This window comes from Panicum virgatum, chromosome 3K (assembly GCF_016808335.1).
Source record: "Panicum virgatum strain AP13 chromosome 3K, P.virgatum_v5, whole genome shotgun sequence".
Classification (NCBI taxonomy): domain Eukaryota; kingdom Viridiplantae; phylum Streptophyta; class Magnoliopsida; order Poales; family Poaceae; genus Panicum; species Panicum virgatum.
In genome coordinates this window covers 28,798,881-28,814,398 of record NC_053138.1, presented here as the reverse complement: position 1 = coordinate 28,814,398, position 15,518 = coordinate 28,798,881, and the positions used below count along the sequence as shown (strand labels likewise).

Sequence of the window (15,518 nt, the reverse complement as noted above, 5' to 3'; positions counted from 1 at the left end):
AAACGGGATTAACGCTAGAGGAGGCAACGGGGCAAGTGGAGGCGAAAATCCATGTCGCTCCCGTTCTTACTCCACTCCAGCATGGGAAATCTTTTGTCAATGAGGAAGAGGAGAAAAGTCTAGGCACGCAGATGTTCAATTTGCATAGATGGTACCTGCGAATGTCGAATGACGAAGGGAAAATATTTGGAGTCAAGTATTGTGACCATGATTTCTTCCGCGGGGAGGACGACTTCTGGGTGTACTTCGAAAATTTATATCACATTTACCATTGACAAGCCCTCGACGCCTCTATCATCACCAATTGGGTTTTGTAAGTATCACTTACCTCTACATTAATACTTTTTTGTTAACAAGAACATAATTATATGTGTGCATTATAAAATTTCTATTGTATCGTTTAGACAGGAGATCCAAAGAAGCCGAAAACATGGATGGCACCATCAGATCGGCTTCATGTCTCCTTTGCTAGTCAACCAGAAAGTGCTCAACGAAAATTACAAGGAAACGTGCCAAAACATGTACGATTCGTTGACTAGGCAAAATTACAAATCCTATATATTCATACCATACAACTTTGGGTAAGCCTTGGTCGACTCAATCTTCTATTATATTATTAAATAAATACTAAGTCGTCTAATGCATGTATGTATATATCCTATCTATATCTGCAGTTATCATTGGATTTTACTCATACTTTCTGTAGAGACCGGCAATCTTATAGTCTTTGACTCAATGAGAAATCCAAAGCCCGCAATCCAACATATCCTAGACCCCTTGAACAGGTAAGTTCAGTTTGCACAATCAAATCCTTTTTTTGTTAATAACAATTCCTGAATATCAAACTTAACTTTGAGCGCAGGGTTTGGAAAATTTTTGTGAAAAATAACAAAGGATGTGGTCAATGGAGGCCCGAACTGAACGTTAACATGGATTATCCGGTATGTTGATTCATAAAGATTTGTCTAGTTAAGTATATAATTCCAAATTGTTCTAAATTGAGTAATTTATTTGTTTCTCCTTAAGTGTGCGAGACAACAACAAGGAACTGATTGGTGCGGGTACTACGTATGCGACTACTTGCACATCATGACTCCATGCGGGAAGGCTACAGATGAAGACACGAGAGTACGTCCAAACCGTTCATTAGTATATTTTCATAATTATACTAACACACATGATGTTAATCCTTTTTTCCTAAATGATAGATATCTCAAATGTGGGATGAATGTTACTCTACTGATCGGATCAACGCCGTGTGCGAGCAGCTCGCCGGATTTATTTTGAACGAGATCTTGGATCCTAGAGGCGAGTTCTACCACGACGGTCACATCCATAGAGGACTTCCATCGACCTCCTGAGGGGACCAGTAGTTGGACTACAAACATGATTTGTACATTTGTAAATATTTTTAAACGTTATGCCTTGATGTTTGTAAATTTGTAAATATATTAGGTCATCTAATTAGCTTAATTATATGCTCGCATTTCACTTTTAGTTAGTTTCAAATATTCTCTGAAAACGAACACAAACGACCAATGAACGTATAGTACTGTAGAGCTTGAGTTCGTTTAGCAATTATAAAAGAATAAACAGTAATAAATATAACAAACAAAACTGGATTTGAGAGAAAAAATAAAAAAGTCATTGGTACCGGTTGGAAAAACCAACCGGTACCAAAGGGGCTGCCACCTTGCGTCAGCGTGGCAGCCTTTTTAGTACCGGTTGGTATTTCCAACCGGTACCAATGAAAACTTAAGGCACCGGTTGAAAAACCCGGTGTCTAAAGGCGGGACCATTGGTCTCGGTTTGCGGAAACCGGTTGGAAAACCTGTGCCTAAAGGTGTTTCTAACCGATTTCATGTCGTGTTTTCTAGTAGTGCACGCTAGATACTGGTGGAGATAGATGCTAGATTCGGGTGGAGATTATAGGTTTGGTGAGGCGAGATTAAGTTGAGCTAGGGAACAACACAATAAACTAGGTAGGTGGTGCCGGTGGTAGCTCTTTATGCAAAGTTGGGTGGATCATTTCTTTTGTGCTGAGATCAGTACGTGGGCCGGCTGCGACTATGTTGCCCTCTATTGGTCGATCACTGTCACTGTCAGTAGTAAGTTCCAAGTCATACGATTTTTCGCGCAAATATACATGTGTACGGTGTTCCGGGATTTGAACCCGCGATCTCACCCTTCTTCTGTACTCCCTCCATGCTGGTAAAAGAAGTCGTTTAGGACAAAGTCTCCAAAAACATAACTTTGACCCCTTATTATTATAAAAATTTTTATAGAAAAGTGAGATATGTATAATTTTATGAAAGTATTTTTCAAGAAAAATCTATTCATATAATTTTCACATTTGCAAACACAACAATTTAAAAGTTATTGATAATTTATATTCCCAATATTTGACCCAAAATATGTCCAAAACGACTTCTTTTACCAATATGGAGGGAGTACTAAGCTACACCATCACATGTGACTACTGACTAAAGATGAGATATTTTTCTTTCCGCATCACTTTCAAATGTCTTATATGACCCATTTGATGGCCATAGTAATTTCAAATAAAAATATTTTTAACTACAAAATTATAAATCTGGTCTCGATCTACAAATTATATATATATATATATATATATATATATATATATATATATATATATATATATATATATATATATAAATTGTCCATCGGAGGTCATTTGAAAATTTTGAAATTTTAAATTTAAAACTTGAATAGTGTATTTTGGTGCCAAAATGACCTCAAATGAAAAAAAAAAATTCTACTACAAAGTTGTAGATCTGATCAAAACCTACAACTTTTGTATAGACTATTTTTTTTCCAAGACTATTTGAATTTTTCAAAAATCGCGTGTTCAAAATTTGGATGGTTGATATCAACCGGTAGGGAATGGGTGGTTCAAAATTTGGGTGTTCAAAATTGTGTGTTCAAAATTTGGGATACCCTTGAAGGCATCCTACCAGTTTGACGCGTTCTTAAGTCAAACCGGTAGGATGTATGTATATTGGATTTAGGATCTACACAGTTAATCAATATTATTTATCTCTACTCTTTATTATTTATCTCTACTCTTTCTCATTATATCATAAATTTAAGCAGCAAACTTCTAACACTTAAAATTGCTAGCCCGTGCAGGAGCACGAGTTGATGGGGTAGTTATGATGGTGTAGATCCATCAGCTCTAGTTGTGCGACTTTGATACTATTTTAAGCGCTCGGGATGCAAAGAAATCGATTTGATATTAGGACTTAGCTAATGTCATTGACCTTGAAGATCTTGATTAATAATGTACAAATTTGCTGCCTTGCTTAGCTTGTCGGTCGATCTCCTCTTTTCAAGGTTTTAAATCTTCTGCTACAGCTTTCGCTATAGCCTGCTATAGCTGTTTGAGGCATGGTAGCGCTATGTGAATTCATGTGTAATTTAGCCGTTATAGCCCGCTATAGCCTCATTTAATCCGGTATTAGCTGTTTTTTAAGTCCAGCCGCTAAATCCCTTGACCTGCTATTTAGAACCGCCTCTTTTTAACCCCATCCCCGGATGCTCTGCCGACCCCCGATTTTAAGCATTTGCAGCTAGCACCGGTTGCTAGCATATACCACCCACTCCCAAAACAAACATCTCGAAGGAGAGAACGAGGGAGAGCAATGCTTGGGGCGGACGCCCTCGTGGTTGGGCTGGCCAAGTCGGCGGTGGAGGGGACGGTGAGCAGGGCCAGGGCGGCGATCGAGGAGGAGAAGAAGCTGCAGAAGAGCGTGCGGTACGACCTGAAGATCATCTCGGACGAGTTCGAGATGATGAAGTCCTTCCTCAGCGTCACCAAGGGCCATGTCACAGATGATATGACGGGGACCTTGGTGAGGCAGGTCCGTGACATGGCCTTAGACGTAGAGGATTGGGTCGAGTTTGCTGTCCACGTTGACATGAATCCCAACTGGTGGCGCTGGACCAAGAACTGGTCGCGCCGCATGCTGCGGTCCTGCGTGGAGTTCGTGCTGCTTGCGGAGCCTAGCACGAATCTAGACATTGCTGTTGCTGATATAGAGCTGCTCAAAGCTAGGGTTGAGGCCATGGGTCAGCGGAACCTGCGCTACAGCCGCATCGGCCACTCTGGCCCTCCGGCCGAGCAGCCTGCCGAGCTGCATCAGCAGCCGGCAGCAGTGGGCAACGCCGCAGCAGCATCGGACATTCTCGCAACCGTGAGGGGGGCTGCGAGAATTCATAGCAAGCAGGTGGGACTCAGCAGGCAGGTGGGACTCGTCGAGTTGTTCAACAAGAAGAAGAATGATGGTGCCCTTCAAGTCGTTTCAGTGTTGGGAACAAGAGGCGACCTCGGGGTGATGTCCATCAAGAATGCCTATGACCATCCAGAAACCAGCGACAACTTCAGATGGCGCGCCTGGGCGAAGCTGATGCATCCCTTCAATCCCCGTGAGTTCATCCGGTGCTTGCTGGCTCAGTTCTACAAAAACTCTTGTCCGGTACATCAACAGAGTGCCGACGTCATGAAGACGATGAAGGTGACGATGGCGACAGACGACCTACTCATCAAGGACTTCAAGAGGCAAATAGATCAGAATTATCTAGTTGTCCTTGAAGATGTGTCGACCATGGTTGACTGGGAGGCAGTCAGAGCGTACCTGCCTGACAAGAACAACGGCAGCTGCATCGTCGTGCACACGCAGCAGCTTGGAATTGCAACCGGGTGCCCAGGGCATCCACACCGAGTATTGGAGCTGGAAAAGTTATCGGCTGACCATTCTGTCTATGTCTTCTTGAAGGAGGTATGCTCAAATAACCATGAAAACACACATACGTTTCGTATTATTTTCTACTTAAATATTGCCTCCGTTTCCGCGGAAATGATATATGCCTCATGTGCGACTCCATCCTGCGCCATCACCGAAGGCCTGCTCCCCGGCTTCCGGATGTGTCCACGTCAAATTCTAATTGCACCTTTGTGGTCCTTGCGATGAGACATTTGAATTTGGATGAATTTTTTTGGAACATTTTCTTTTAAAACTAGAACAATTTATTGTGAGGCAGAAATAATGGTTCTACATTCACAATAAAATTGTTCCACCCACTTAAAAAAATGTTCCACCTAAAAGATTATCTATACACACTCAAGTGTGGTCTTGTTTTAAAGATATCGTTGCAAGGATTTTAACAGTGCGATCAAAATTTTATTTGGACATCTAGTTTGAAAACTACATATGTTTTGTTTAAATCTTATATTTGCACGGGATTCTAGACGTGGGCCCCTTGTTGGGCTGTGTTCGACTGTTCTGGCGCCGCGCTGCGGGGCCACTACTGTGGAGCTGGGCTTCAGATGATTGCTTTTGCTCAAGTCGCTAATGCAATGTATAACATCCGCCACTCCGAGTGTCATTCTAGACATTTTGAAAGAAAATTATTTAGGAAGGAAAATCGTAGACGCCTCCATAATCCATATATTATATTAATGGTACCTACCATTAGAAACAGAATTGCCGGTTGTTAAGATTTTTTATTTTGGCCCTTGTGCAGTATAATTTTTATAAATAGACCCTGACAAAATAATTTTTAAAAATGAACAATTTTCTTAGCGTCGTGTCCGTGAACACCGAGATCTATGGCTCGGCATACCATAACCTCATGTTGAGATTTGCTACATCAACGACGCCAACGTGGCTATTTGGCCGACGCTCGGCATGCAACCATTTAACGCCGAGGTTAGATACCTCCATGTATGCTCATCCCACACCGAGCTACTAAACCTGCATAGAAACAACCATAACAAATGTTTCATTTACCTACCTATGTGCTAGTTTTCAAAATAAGCACAAGATGGATTCATTTTTGGAACTATACATAATTTTATGCGAAATGAAATAGACAATCATATCAAAAGGAAGTTAGTGAACACATTTTTTTTGTCACTTAAAAGCTACCTGGCCCTCCACCGCTTAAACCGTTTTAATCGAATAAATTTAATATTACAATGTATGTCAGAGCCCAAATGTTCAAAACGGAAAATACATGCATCAAACAACACATATTGAATATACTACCTCCGTCCTAGATATATAACGGAAAATGCATGCATCAAACCAAATCAACTAATTTTAGCTGCTGGCCATTATAAAAAATTGAATCCAAACAGCCCGCTGTGCAAGCTGTTTCCGTCACTTTGTAGATGCTAGACACTGCTGCTCTTTTCGTTGCAGGATGCTACTGGAAAAGTTGAGGAAGATTCCGTGGACAAGGTGAAAACGGCACGTGAATGGCTAAAGAGACATCCATTTATTGACCGTGACATATATATAAAGAATTTATCGTCTCGTCTCACCGAGTTGTCAAATATGATTGGGCATTGGCAAGTCTTATCTGTGTGGGGGATGCCTGGTGTTGGCAAGACGTCTCTCGTCAAATACATCTACTGCAAAAAACAGATTCAGCTTGAATCTAGTAATGAATTCAAGTTCGGTTGGGTGAATGTATCCTATCGTTTTGATTTGATGGACTTCGCGCATAACTTACTTTCGGATTTGAATCCTGGCTATCTCCAAGACGGCAGGACATCAATGGTGAATGACCCGATTCAAGGGTGCCGTGAGTATCTGCATGAATGTCGTGGCTTGATTGTTATCGACAGTTTGCGGTCCACAGAAGAATGGAACTTGGTAAAAGATGCCTTCGATCAAACTTTCAAAGGCACTATCATTGCCATTACCAACGACAAAAGTGTCGCCACACACTGCGCAAGGCACATAGAACGCAATGTGTTGGAGATCAAAGGTCTAGAAGTTGACAACGCCAAACTCTTCAATCAGGTTTGTTTACTAAATTTACACTGTTCTAGATCCAGTGTAGCACTCTATCTAATCCTATGGCATTAATGCAATGCCTAAATAATTTAACATCTTATCCATATATTTCCCTCCGTTAGTTTAGCTTCTTGCGCCGTTATGAGCATTAGAATATTCCATACCAGCAGAAAGATTAGTAGAAATGGAGAAATTTATACACTTCTATGAACCCTAAAAATACAAGCTCATATAGTATGTCCCTTCTCGATTCACCAATTTATATAATTCCATCAACAACTTGGATGTGGGGTTTTATCTCCTTTCCTATTTTACCCTTAGTTCAGTTATGTCTATTGAATGAGATAGACATTCACAGCCACCTCAAATAGTTTTGAATAAAGATCACATGGTAACATAGGCGTTCTACTCTGCCACCCACCTTATTTTGGGATCGCAATATTTTACTTCATGGACTCTAGACACAACTCAATACTGTAATAATTGTTGTGTATGCAACTTCTTACATTCCTTTTTTTTAAGGGCGAGAGCTATAGCTTCGCTGTAGTAATATGACCTCTTCAGCACTGAATGTCAAGTCAAATGCCCGTAGGCAAAAGTGTGATTAGTAGTTATTTTGTTCACCAAATGTTCTGCCCTTAGTCTGAAGTCTTCTTTGGGAAATTAGGGTTTAAGGCCCCCTTTGGGAGCACTTCCGTCTCCGGCTCCGCCGCTAACTCCTTCACCAGAGCCATTTCACAACGCAGAATCCGGAGCAGCCAGAGCTGAAAAAAGCAGCTTCGCATCCTCTGCTCTCACTCCCACTGTGGAGCTAGCCGCGCGGAGCACTCCCAAAGGGGGCCTAAGAATTCCTTCCTCTGATTTAGCAAATGACTACCAAACTGAATAGAAGCCATTTGAGTACATTTAAGAAGGTCTAGAATATATTATATGGGAAGGCGTGATTAACAATTCAGCGAAATAGTCTATTTTCTTGTTACTCATATTGAAGACAGGCATGATCTGGATTCAAGTTTTGATAAGATGCATTGAAAATGCTATATTTATAATTGATGATTGGAGGCTTGGTTAATTCTCACAAGATACACTAGAAAATAGCGATGAATCATAGAAATTCTCATGAAAAACAGAAACATTTGACCATCAATTTGATAGAATATAATTCTGGAAAACACTATTTTCTAGTAGTAATAGCTATTGGATCGATACTATTTTCTTAAAAAAAACATTGCATTTTTCATTATGAAAAATAGTCCAAAGTAACCCATAAATCTAAAATGTTCCTCCTTTATTATCTTCTATTCAATGATTGATATTAACAGGGTCTTGAAAACACATATTTTATTATTACATTCATGACTACTTGTGCTTAATAATAATAATATAACTGGTAGGATAGCTCGTGCAATTGCACGACTAGTACTAAAAATCAAGGTACCACAATTTTGATGTGCATGTTTCTAGAAAACAACAGGTTAATAGTGGCCGGCAATATATTGATCGGCATAGGGGTAAGTTTTGGTTAATTTTGCATAATGATAATGGAGGTAATTTATTCATACGTATGAGGGTGTTTTTAGTTATTTTTTTTATAATGGCAATGGTGGATAATTTATTGATAGGAACATGGCATTTTTTGGTTAACTTTTTCAAATGGCAATAGTGAGTAATTTATTTGTAATGAGGTTGTGGGGAATTTATTGAGTTGCATACAGATATTTTTGTCGAACTTTTCATAATGGCAGCGGCAAATTATTATTCATTGGTATAGTTGTACTTTGGGTAAATATTTTGTATGATGCCAATAGTGTGTAATTTATTGATAGGTTTAGGGGTACTTTTAGTTATTTTCTTCTAATAAAAGTGGTGGGTAATTTTTTTCTTTTTTATCTGATTTAACATGATAATATAATCTTGAGAGCAAAAAGTGAAGGCTTATTTTGTTGGCTAAATAAGAGATATAGAAGGTGGGTAATTTGATGTATCTAGGATTGAAAAAAAAAGATAGGTTAAACTATGGGGTGACAAGGAAAATTTATGGAAGGGGTAGTGGGCAAGTCGACAAAGCCTTATCTACTCCACGTTTCAATTAACATTGACAGTAGAAAGCATGGAATGAATCGTTGGAAAGCGAAACACTTTTTAGAGCGTCTATGGTACTCAACCCTGAACCTAGTACGTATGGAGTATCTCTAGGTGAGCATGCTTAGTATTTTAGACTAAAAGAAGATCTAAATCTATTAAAACTATTTTAACTAAATGGGTCTTGTATTTTGGATCACGGTTGTTGGGGACAGTCTAATAAGTAATAACTAATCCCTCCAATCCTACATATCATAAGTCCATTTGGTCTTGGGCAAAATAATTAAGTCCAGGTATACAATGACCTGCTGTCTATCAATGTTTGTTAGAGTTAACATTGATGTCAAGCTTACGGTATTGATTAGTGTGCAAATACTACTACGTAGTAGACATGAAGGAATAGGGGGGGGGGGGGGGGGAAGGTACATTGAAGTTATGAATCTTTGATGCGTTTGAGAGAATTCTAAATGGATATATATATAAATGGGACAGAAGGGAGTAATCTATCAGTGCTGGGCCCCGAGTTCTGTATTGTACACGATGCAAGCTAGATGACCTAGTACTTGACACTCCACTTTTCGTTGCAGGATAACCTGGACAAGGCGAAAGCGGCACGTGAATGGCAAAAGGAACATCCACTTATTGGCCGTGACAGAGGTTTTTTGGATTCCTTTAAGCTCATCAATCGTTCAAGTGGCGCGGTCGCCTGTGTGTGGGGTATGTGCGGTGTTGGCAAGTCGTTTTTTGTCAAACACCTCTACAGCATATGGCAGATTGATTACGAATTATTTAATAGCTTCAAGTTCGGTTGGGTGAACGTATCCCATCCGCTCAATTTAATGGACTTTGCGCGGAGCTTGCTTTTGGATTTGAATCCTGGGTATCCCCAAGACAGCACGGCATCAACAGTCAAGGACCCGATCCAAGGGTGCCGCGAGTATCTGCATAAACGTGATGGCCTGATTGTTATCGACGGTCTGCAATCCGTGGAAGAATGGGACTTGGTAAAAGCTGCCTTCGATGGAACTTTTAAAGGCTGCATCATTGTTATTACCAATGAAGAAAGTGTCGCCAAATACTGTGCAACACACAGCGAAGATGTGAGGAACGTCGAAGGTCTACAAGCTGACCACGCCATTGAACTCCTCAACAAGGTCTGCTTACTCGATCTCCGCTGTTATAGATCTTATGCATAATCTTCCCTCGTTTAATTTAGCTTCATGCACAATCGCGGGCAGTTGTGATATTCCACGCTAGCAGAAGCACTAATATAAATGGAGAGATATATACACTCCTTCTGAAGTTTTGATCCCTAATGGTACGAGCTCTAGCATCCCTCTCACTTACGCCAATTTAGAAGCCGATCAACAACGTCTTCAGTGTGGCCTTTTACCAATTCTTTCATGTTCTGTCCTTATCTTGGGTGTCTAGTCAATGGGATATACATTCACATCTTCCTTAGTTTCAACAATGGTCAATGGGCAACATAGCCATTCTACCACCTACCTTATTTCTGGCGCAAGTTCAAATGAACGAACTTATATTTGAGACAGCAAATATTTTTAATTTCAGGACTCAACAACAACGCGATACTATTTATTATGCATGCACTTCTTATTCCCCATTTTCTAGGCGGCATGCAGCTACAGATTCACTGTAGTAATATGGACTCCAGAACTGAAAGTCATGTCCAATGCCTGTAATATGTTGAAATACATTAGTAAATTTGAAATGTATATCTTAACAGCATTTCACATACAATTGGTTCATATTTAGTCTTAATTAAACTACATCAATTACAGTGTTGTTGTGGCTAAACATCAACATAAAGCACGGTGTTTCTATCAAAATTTTCGTCTATAACAACTAACCTGGTGACCTGCACAATTGCACGGCTTGTAGAAGAATTTAAATGTGCATCTATGGTTGTGTTGTTATGTCACTGTTTAGCCTAATCCTTGATAAAAATTATTGGAATTTTGGATTTTACAGTAATGACTATGATGTGTTTCATATAGATTATTCTCCATATATATATACACCTGCTCTCATTTTTATGTTATTGTAATCGAATAATTTTTGTTTGGGTTGGGAGGTCATTCTCCATCAACAATGTGGCCTACGGACCGCATATGTTGAACGAATTTACACATTAACTAAACTATATTATCTTCATTTTGGTCGTACTTGCTTTATCTTTTAAAAAATAATGATAGAGGTTGTTGATAGTAAATAATGATGTACTTGCTTTATTTTTCTCTAAGTAACATGGTAATTTCTAGACCTTGACCAAACATGGAGACTTTCTTTATTGTATGAATACTGATATAACTAGTGAGAGATGTTTCGCGCATTTGCGTGGCTAGTATAGGAAAGAGCCAATTCGGTGTATATATATCTTTTTACCGTCCTACCTTCATTATCAATTTTCATTTTACTTTATATTGCAATCTTCTTTGTACCACTTCTATAACCATTAAAGTAGATATATAGACCAAATTTAGGTCTATCACAATGATCTTTTCATTTACTTGGGCTCTACTATCATAACTTCTCCCTAATTTCATAAATATTCCATAGTGCATGTGCTTAATTTTATTTTTCTTTACTATTCCAATAATCAACATCAAGCCATCCTCTCGCCTTATTAGTTATTACTACAAAATGCAAAAAAAATCATCAGCTAATTGAACCATCTACATCTTCTAAAATAGTGAGATAATACCTTATATCAGTTTTTTTCTTCACTGACCATACACTTGTTTATTTTTCGTGGTCATAATACATCAGTCATACTTCAAGTGAGATTTTATCTTCTTTTCATTTCATTGTGTTAATTTTGCAGTAATAGCAATGATGGATAATTTTTATATAGGCATATGAGTATTAACTTAATTTTCTTGTACTGGTACCAGCGGGTGGACTTTAAATAGTTAGTTGTAGGGGGGTACTTTGGGTTAGTTTTACATAATAACAATGATGGATGATATTTTTATTAGTAGGGGTATATTTGAAGCTATTAAATAGGATAGAGAAGAACAATGAGTATAGATGAAAACATAGAGTAATTGGTAACTAAAATATATGACATCCAAATCTAATATACATACATGCCACATTGAATAGTCATATCAAGTTTCTTGTTAAGTATGTAACCCGGACCAATATTTTAACTTTCGACTTATCACATGGCGAATGAAACTATACATAAATGTGCGGTGTAAAAAAGAAAACGTACAAATAAAAAGTCAACACATATATAGTAATTGATAATTAAAGTCTATGGTAACCAATAAAGAGTATAAATATTATTAAAATATGATATAATGAAAAAGCACAAAGAGTATTGATTAACTATGTAGGCCCTAAAATTTATCCACCAACTCCTAACACTTAAAACTGTTAGCCCGTGCACGTGCACAGGTTGACGGGCTTGTAGTATTTAATTAGGGATGTGCTAGATATTAGTCACCTAAAAATGCGCTTGATTTTAGGCAACGTTCGTCAATCGTGTCAATCGTCATATGGAGATCCAACGCTGCTGGCTCTTTCTTCAACCTCCAGACGGGCCGCCTCTTTCTTCTTCCTCCCGGGTGCCTGTACGCTCCCTCACCTCTGCCCGCCACCTTCCATCCCCAGCGGCCTCCCGACTGTTGTATTTGCCACCACCATCTGCCTCCAGGCTAACACAACGGCTATCGAGCTCCCCCGCGCTACCGCTGCCCAACCGAATAGGCCCCTGCCTCCTGCGGTTGGCGGCGCCCCCGCCGTCTCGCCGCCTTGCGCCTTCGCCGCCACAGCCGCTGGCCAAACTTCCACCTTTCTTTTTCTTCTAAGATTGGAGTTGGTAAGTTTCGGAGCCCCGCGGGCCACCGCGGCAGTGGCTGGAGCAATGGAGACGTGATTTAATTATAGAATATAGCACCAATATCCATTACGAGTCTAGCCAAATATTAAATATTATTGTCATCCTCATTTAAATAGTGAGCTTAGTCAAGAGAACTACTAGACTCGAGTAGATTTGTTACAGTAACTAAATGTGTGGGTCTTAGAGATGTATTGAGTCAGAAAGTTTCAAATGAGCGATTTATTGTAATAAATGTTATACAATAATCCAGCCAAATTGTGTATTTAATTTGAAATCAATTCTACAGAACGCTACCTGCTCTGGACCTCAGAATATTTAAGGGCCCGGTGCTTTGCCTTTTTATGAGAATTTCCTATGTATTTTTCTTTATTTAAGCTAGCAATGGGGTGTGTGATCTCCTTTTTTAATAAGATTAAATCGATTCTTGTATTGTTTGAATAATAGGAACTTAAGAAGAAGAAGTGGGACATAGTAACTGACGAGAAAATGCATACTACCTTGCACCAGTGTGGAGGACTTCCTAAGGTCATACGTGCAGCAGCTGATCTTGGATGTCCGGATAACCTTATGTCTCGATTGGCCAACATCGAAGATATGAAAGATCTGTTTGCCTGGTTGCTTTCCTACTTCAGTTCCAGCCCGGATGTCATCAAGCCTTGTATCTTCTACCTGTCAGTCTTCCCTATGAACCACACCATCCGGCGGAGACGTCTGGTGAGGCGGTGGATCGCAGAGGGATACTCCAGAAACAATAAAGAAACCACTATGGAGGAGGACGGGGAGATGTCCTTTCTTAAGCTCATCAGTCTAAGCATGGTCCTGGTGCCAAGGTTTAACCAATCGAGCCTGCGCATGCGGACGCCCTTGTGCCAAGCCAATGGTTTCTTTCTTGAATACATAAACTCACAGTCACAGCGAATGGAAGACAACCTTGTATTTGCACTGAAGGGGCATTGCAGAAAGAACTGGCAGCACATAGGACGGCACCTTGCCATAGATGAGACATGGGACAGAGACGAAAATGTATTTGGGAGCATCGACTTTTCACGGCTACGGTCTTTGACGGTGTTTGGTAAGTGGAAATCGTTCTTCATCTCTGACAAGATGAGGCTGCTCCGGGTTCTGGATCTAGAGGATGCATCTTCAGATGTAACAAATGATGATGTCAAAAAGATGGTGAAGGTACTTCACAACCTCAAGTTCCTCTCCCTGAGAAAGTGCGAGGGAATCACTCGTCTTCCAGAATCTTTGGGAGATCTGAAGCAGCTCCAAACTCTCGACATTAGGGGAACCTTTGTGGTAGAGCTACCAAAGAGTATCATCAAGATAGAGAAGCTACAATACATTCGTGCTGGTTGTGGTACCAAACTACCAGCACATGATGATGACTGCAGTAGGGTATCACCAGCATCTCCTTTGCCATCACCACCACCAACAGCAGTAGCATCGTCACCACCACCTGCAGAGCCAGAAGTGGTAGCAGTAGCAACACCAGAACCAGCAATGTCAGAAGCAGCAGCACTAGCGCAGCCGCCAACAGAAGCTGCAGCTGCAGCGCCACCACCAGCAGCACTAGAACCAGCAGCAGCAGAGAGCACATCATTACTAGCAAGATGCTCCTGTGCTACTCTGGTGCCAAACTTGCTGTCGAAGTTCCGCCGTGTTGACAAATGTTGTCACCACACTGGCGTCAAGGTGCCTAGAGGGATAGGGAAGCTTAGCAACCTGCACACACTGGGTGTAGTTAATATCAGCACCGCAGGCAGGAAGGCTATCGTGGCGGAGCTTAGGAACCTTACCCAACTGCACAAGCTCGGGGTGTCCGGCATCAACAAGGACAACTGCCAAACATTTTTTTCAGCCATCTCAGGTCTTGTCCATCTGGAATCCTTGTCACTGGAGGTGGAGATCGATGGGGACAATGAAGTAGACTTCTTGAACGAAATCCTACCACCGCCGGTGAGGAGCCTCAAGTTGTACGGACTCAGACACAAGTTACCACAATGGATCAAGAAGCTCCAGACGTCTCTCATAAAATTGAGTTTACAGATGACTATGCTACCAGAAGAGGGGACACATCTCCTTCCAATGAATCTACAGTTTCTACGTCTTTTCTTGTCGGAGGTCCAGGTTCATAAACTCCACTTCGGCGGAGCAGAACATGCTTTCATGGTGGACTTCCTCGAGATTTCTTGCAGCTCCAGGTTGGAGACTAAAATAGAGTTTGACAGGATTTCATGTTTCATTAAGGTTCTGAGGATTCGGGGCAGGCATGTGCAGATCTCTGGCCTACAGAATGCACTTGGTCTGGAGCAAATCTGGCTTAGCAGGCCTTATGATGACGCCCTCAAGCAAGATTTGGAGAGTGAGATTGCCAAGTACCCTGAAGGACGACGCAAGCCTGTTTTCAGGCTGGAGGAGCCAACCTCGCCGATCCCATGGCTGTGGACCAGCTCGTGATGTTCATACCCATCGTAATTTCCTCCATCATCCCAAGCGCATTTGCAGGGGAGAGGGGGGGGGGGGGGGGGGGGTGGGGGGGTGGGGGTGGGGGGGGGGGGGGGGGGTACAAGGCTGATGCTGCTCCTCGTACCCCCTTTCTTGTTACCCCATACTGGGTGTTCAGCCTTCTCAATAATGAAGTAGTAGTGCAAGATGCATGCATTTATTCTTTCCCATATTTTGTATAACAGTCATGAGCATGCAGTACCATATGCCACTGTGAACACTGTAATAAATAG

General features: G+C 40.9%; 1 protein-coding gene across 1 annotated transcript; it reads left to right on the top strand.

Moving 5' to 3' along the window:
* Positions 1-3,607: 3,607 nt before the first annotated feature.
* On the top strand, positions 3,608-15,272 carry LOC120698839. Its single transcript, XM_039982592.1, has 4 exons — positions 3,608-4,802; positions 6,228-6,833; positions 9,497-10,063; positions 13,222-15,272. The coding sequence occupies exons 1-4, from the start codon at positions 3,666-3,668 to the stop codon at positions 15,235-15,237; spliced, it is 4,326 nt and encodes a 1,441-aa protein (XP_039838526.1). The 5' UTR covers positions 3,608-3,665; the 3' UTR covers positions 15,238-15,272.
* The last annotated feature ends 246 nt before the right edge of the window (positions 15,273-15,518 follow it).

Excerpts from the sequence above, each read along its gene's own strand:
- LOC120698839 (XM_039982592.1), top strand. The coding sequence starts at position 3,666 with ATGCTTGGGGCGGACGCCCTCGTGGTTGGGCTGGCCAAGTCGGCGGTG. Across the intron at positions 4,803-6,227 it reads TCTATGTCTTCTTGAAGGAG|GATGCTACTGGAAAAGTTGA; the intron begins GTATGCTCAAAT and ends TTTTCGTTGCAG. Across the intron at positions 6,834-9,496 it reads ACGCCAAACTCTTCAATCAG|GATAACCTGGACAAGGCGAA; the intron begins GTTTGTTTACTA and ends TTTTCGTTGCAG.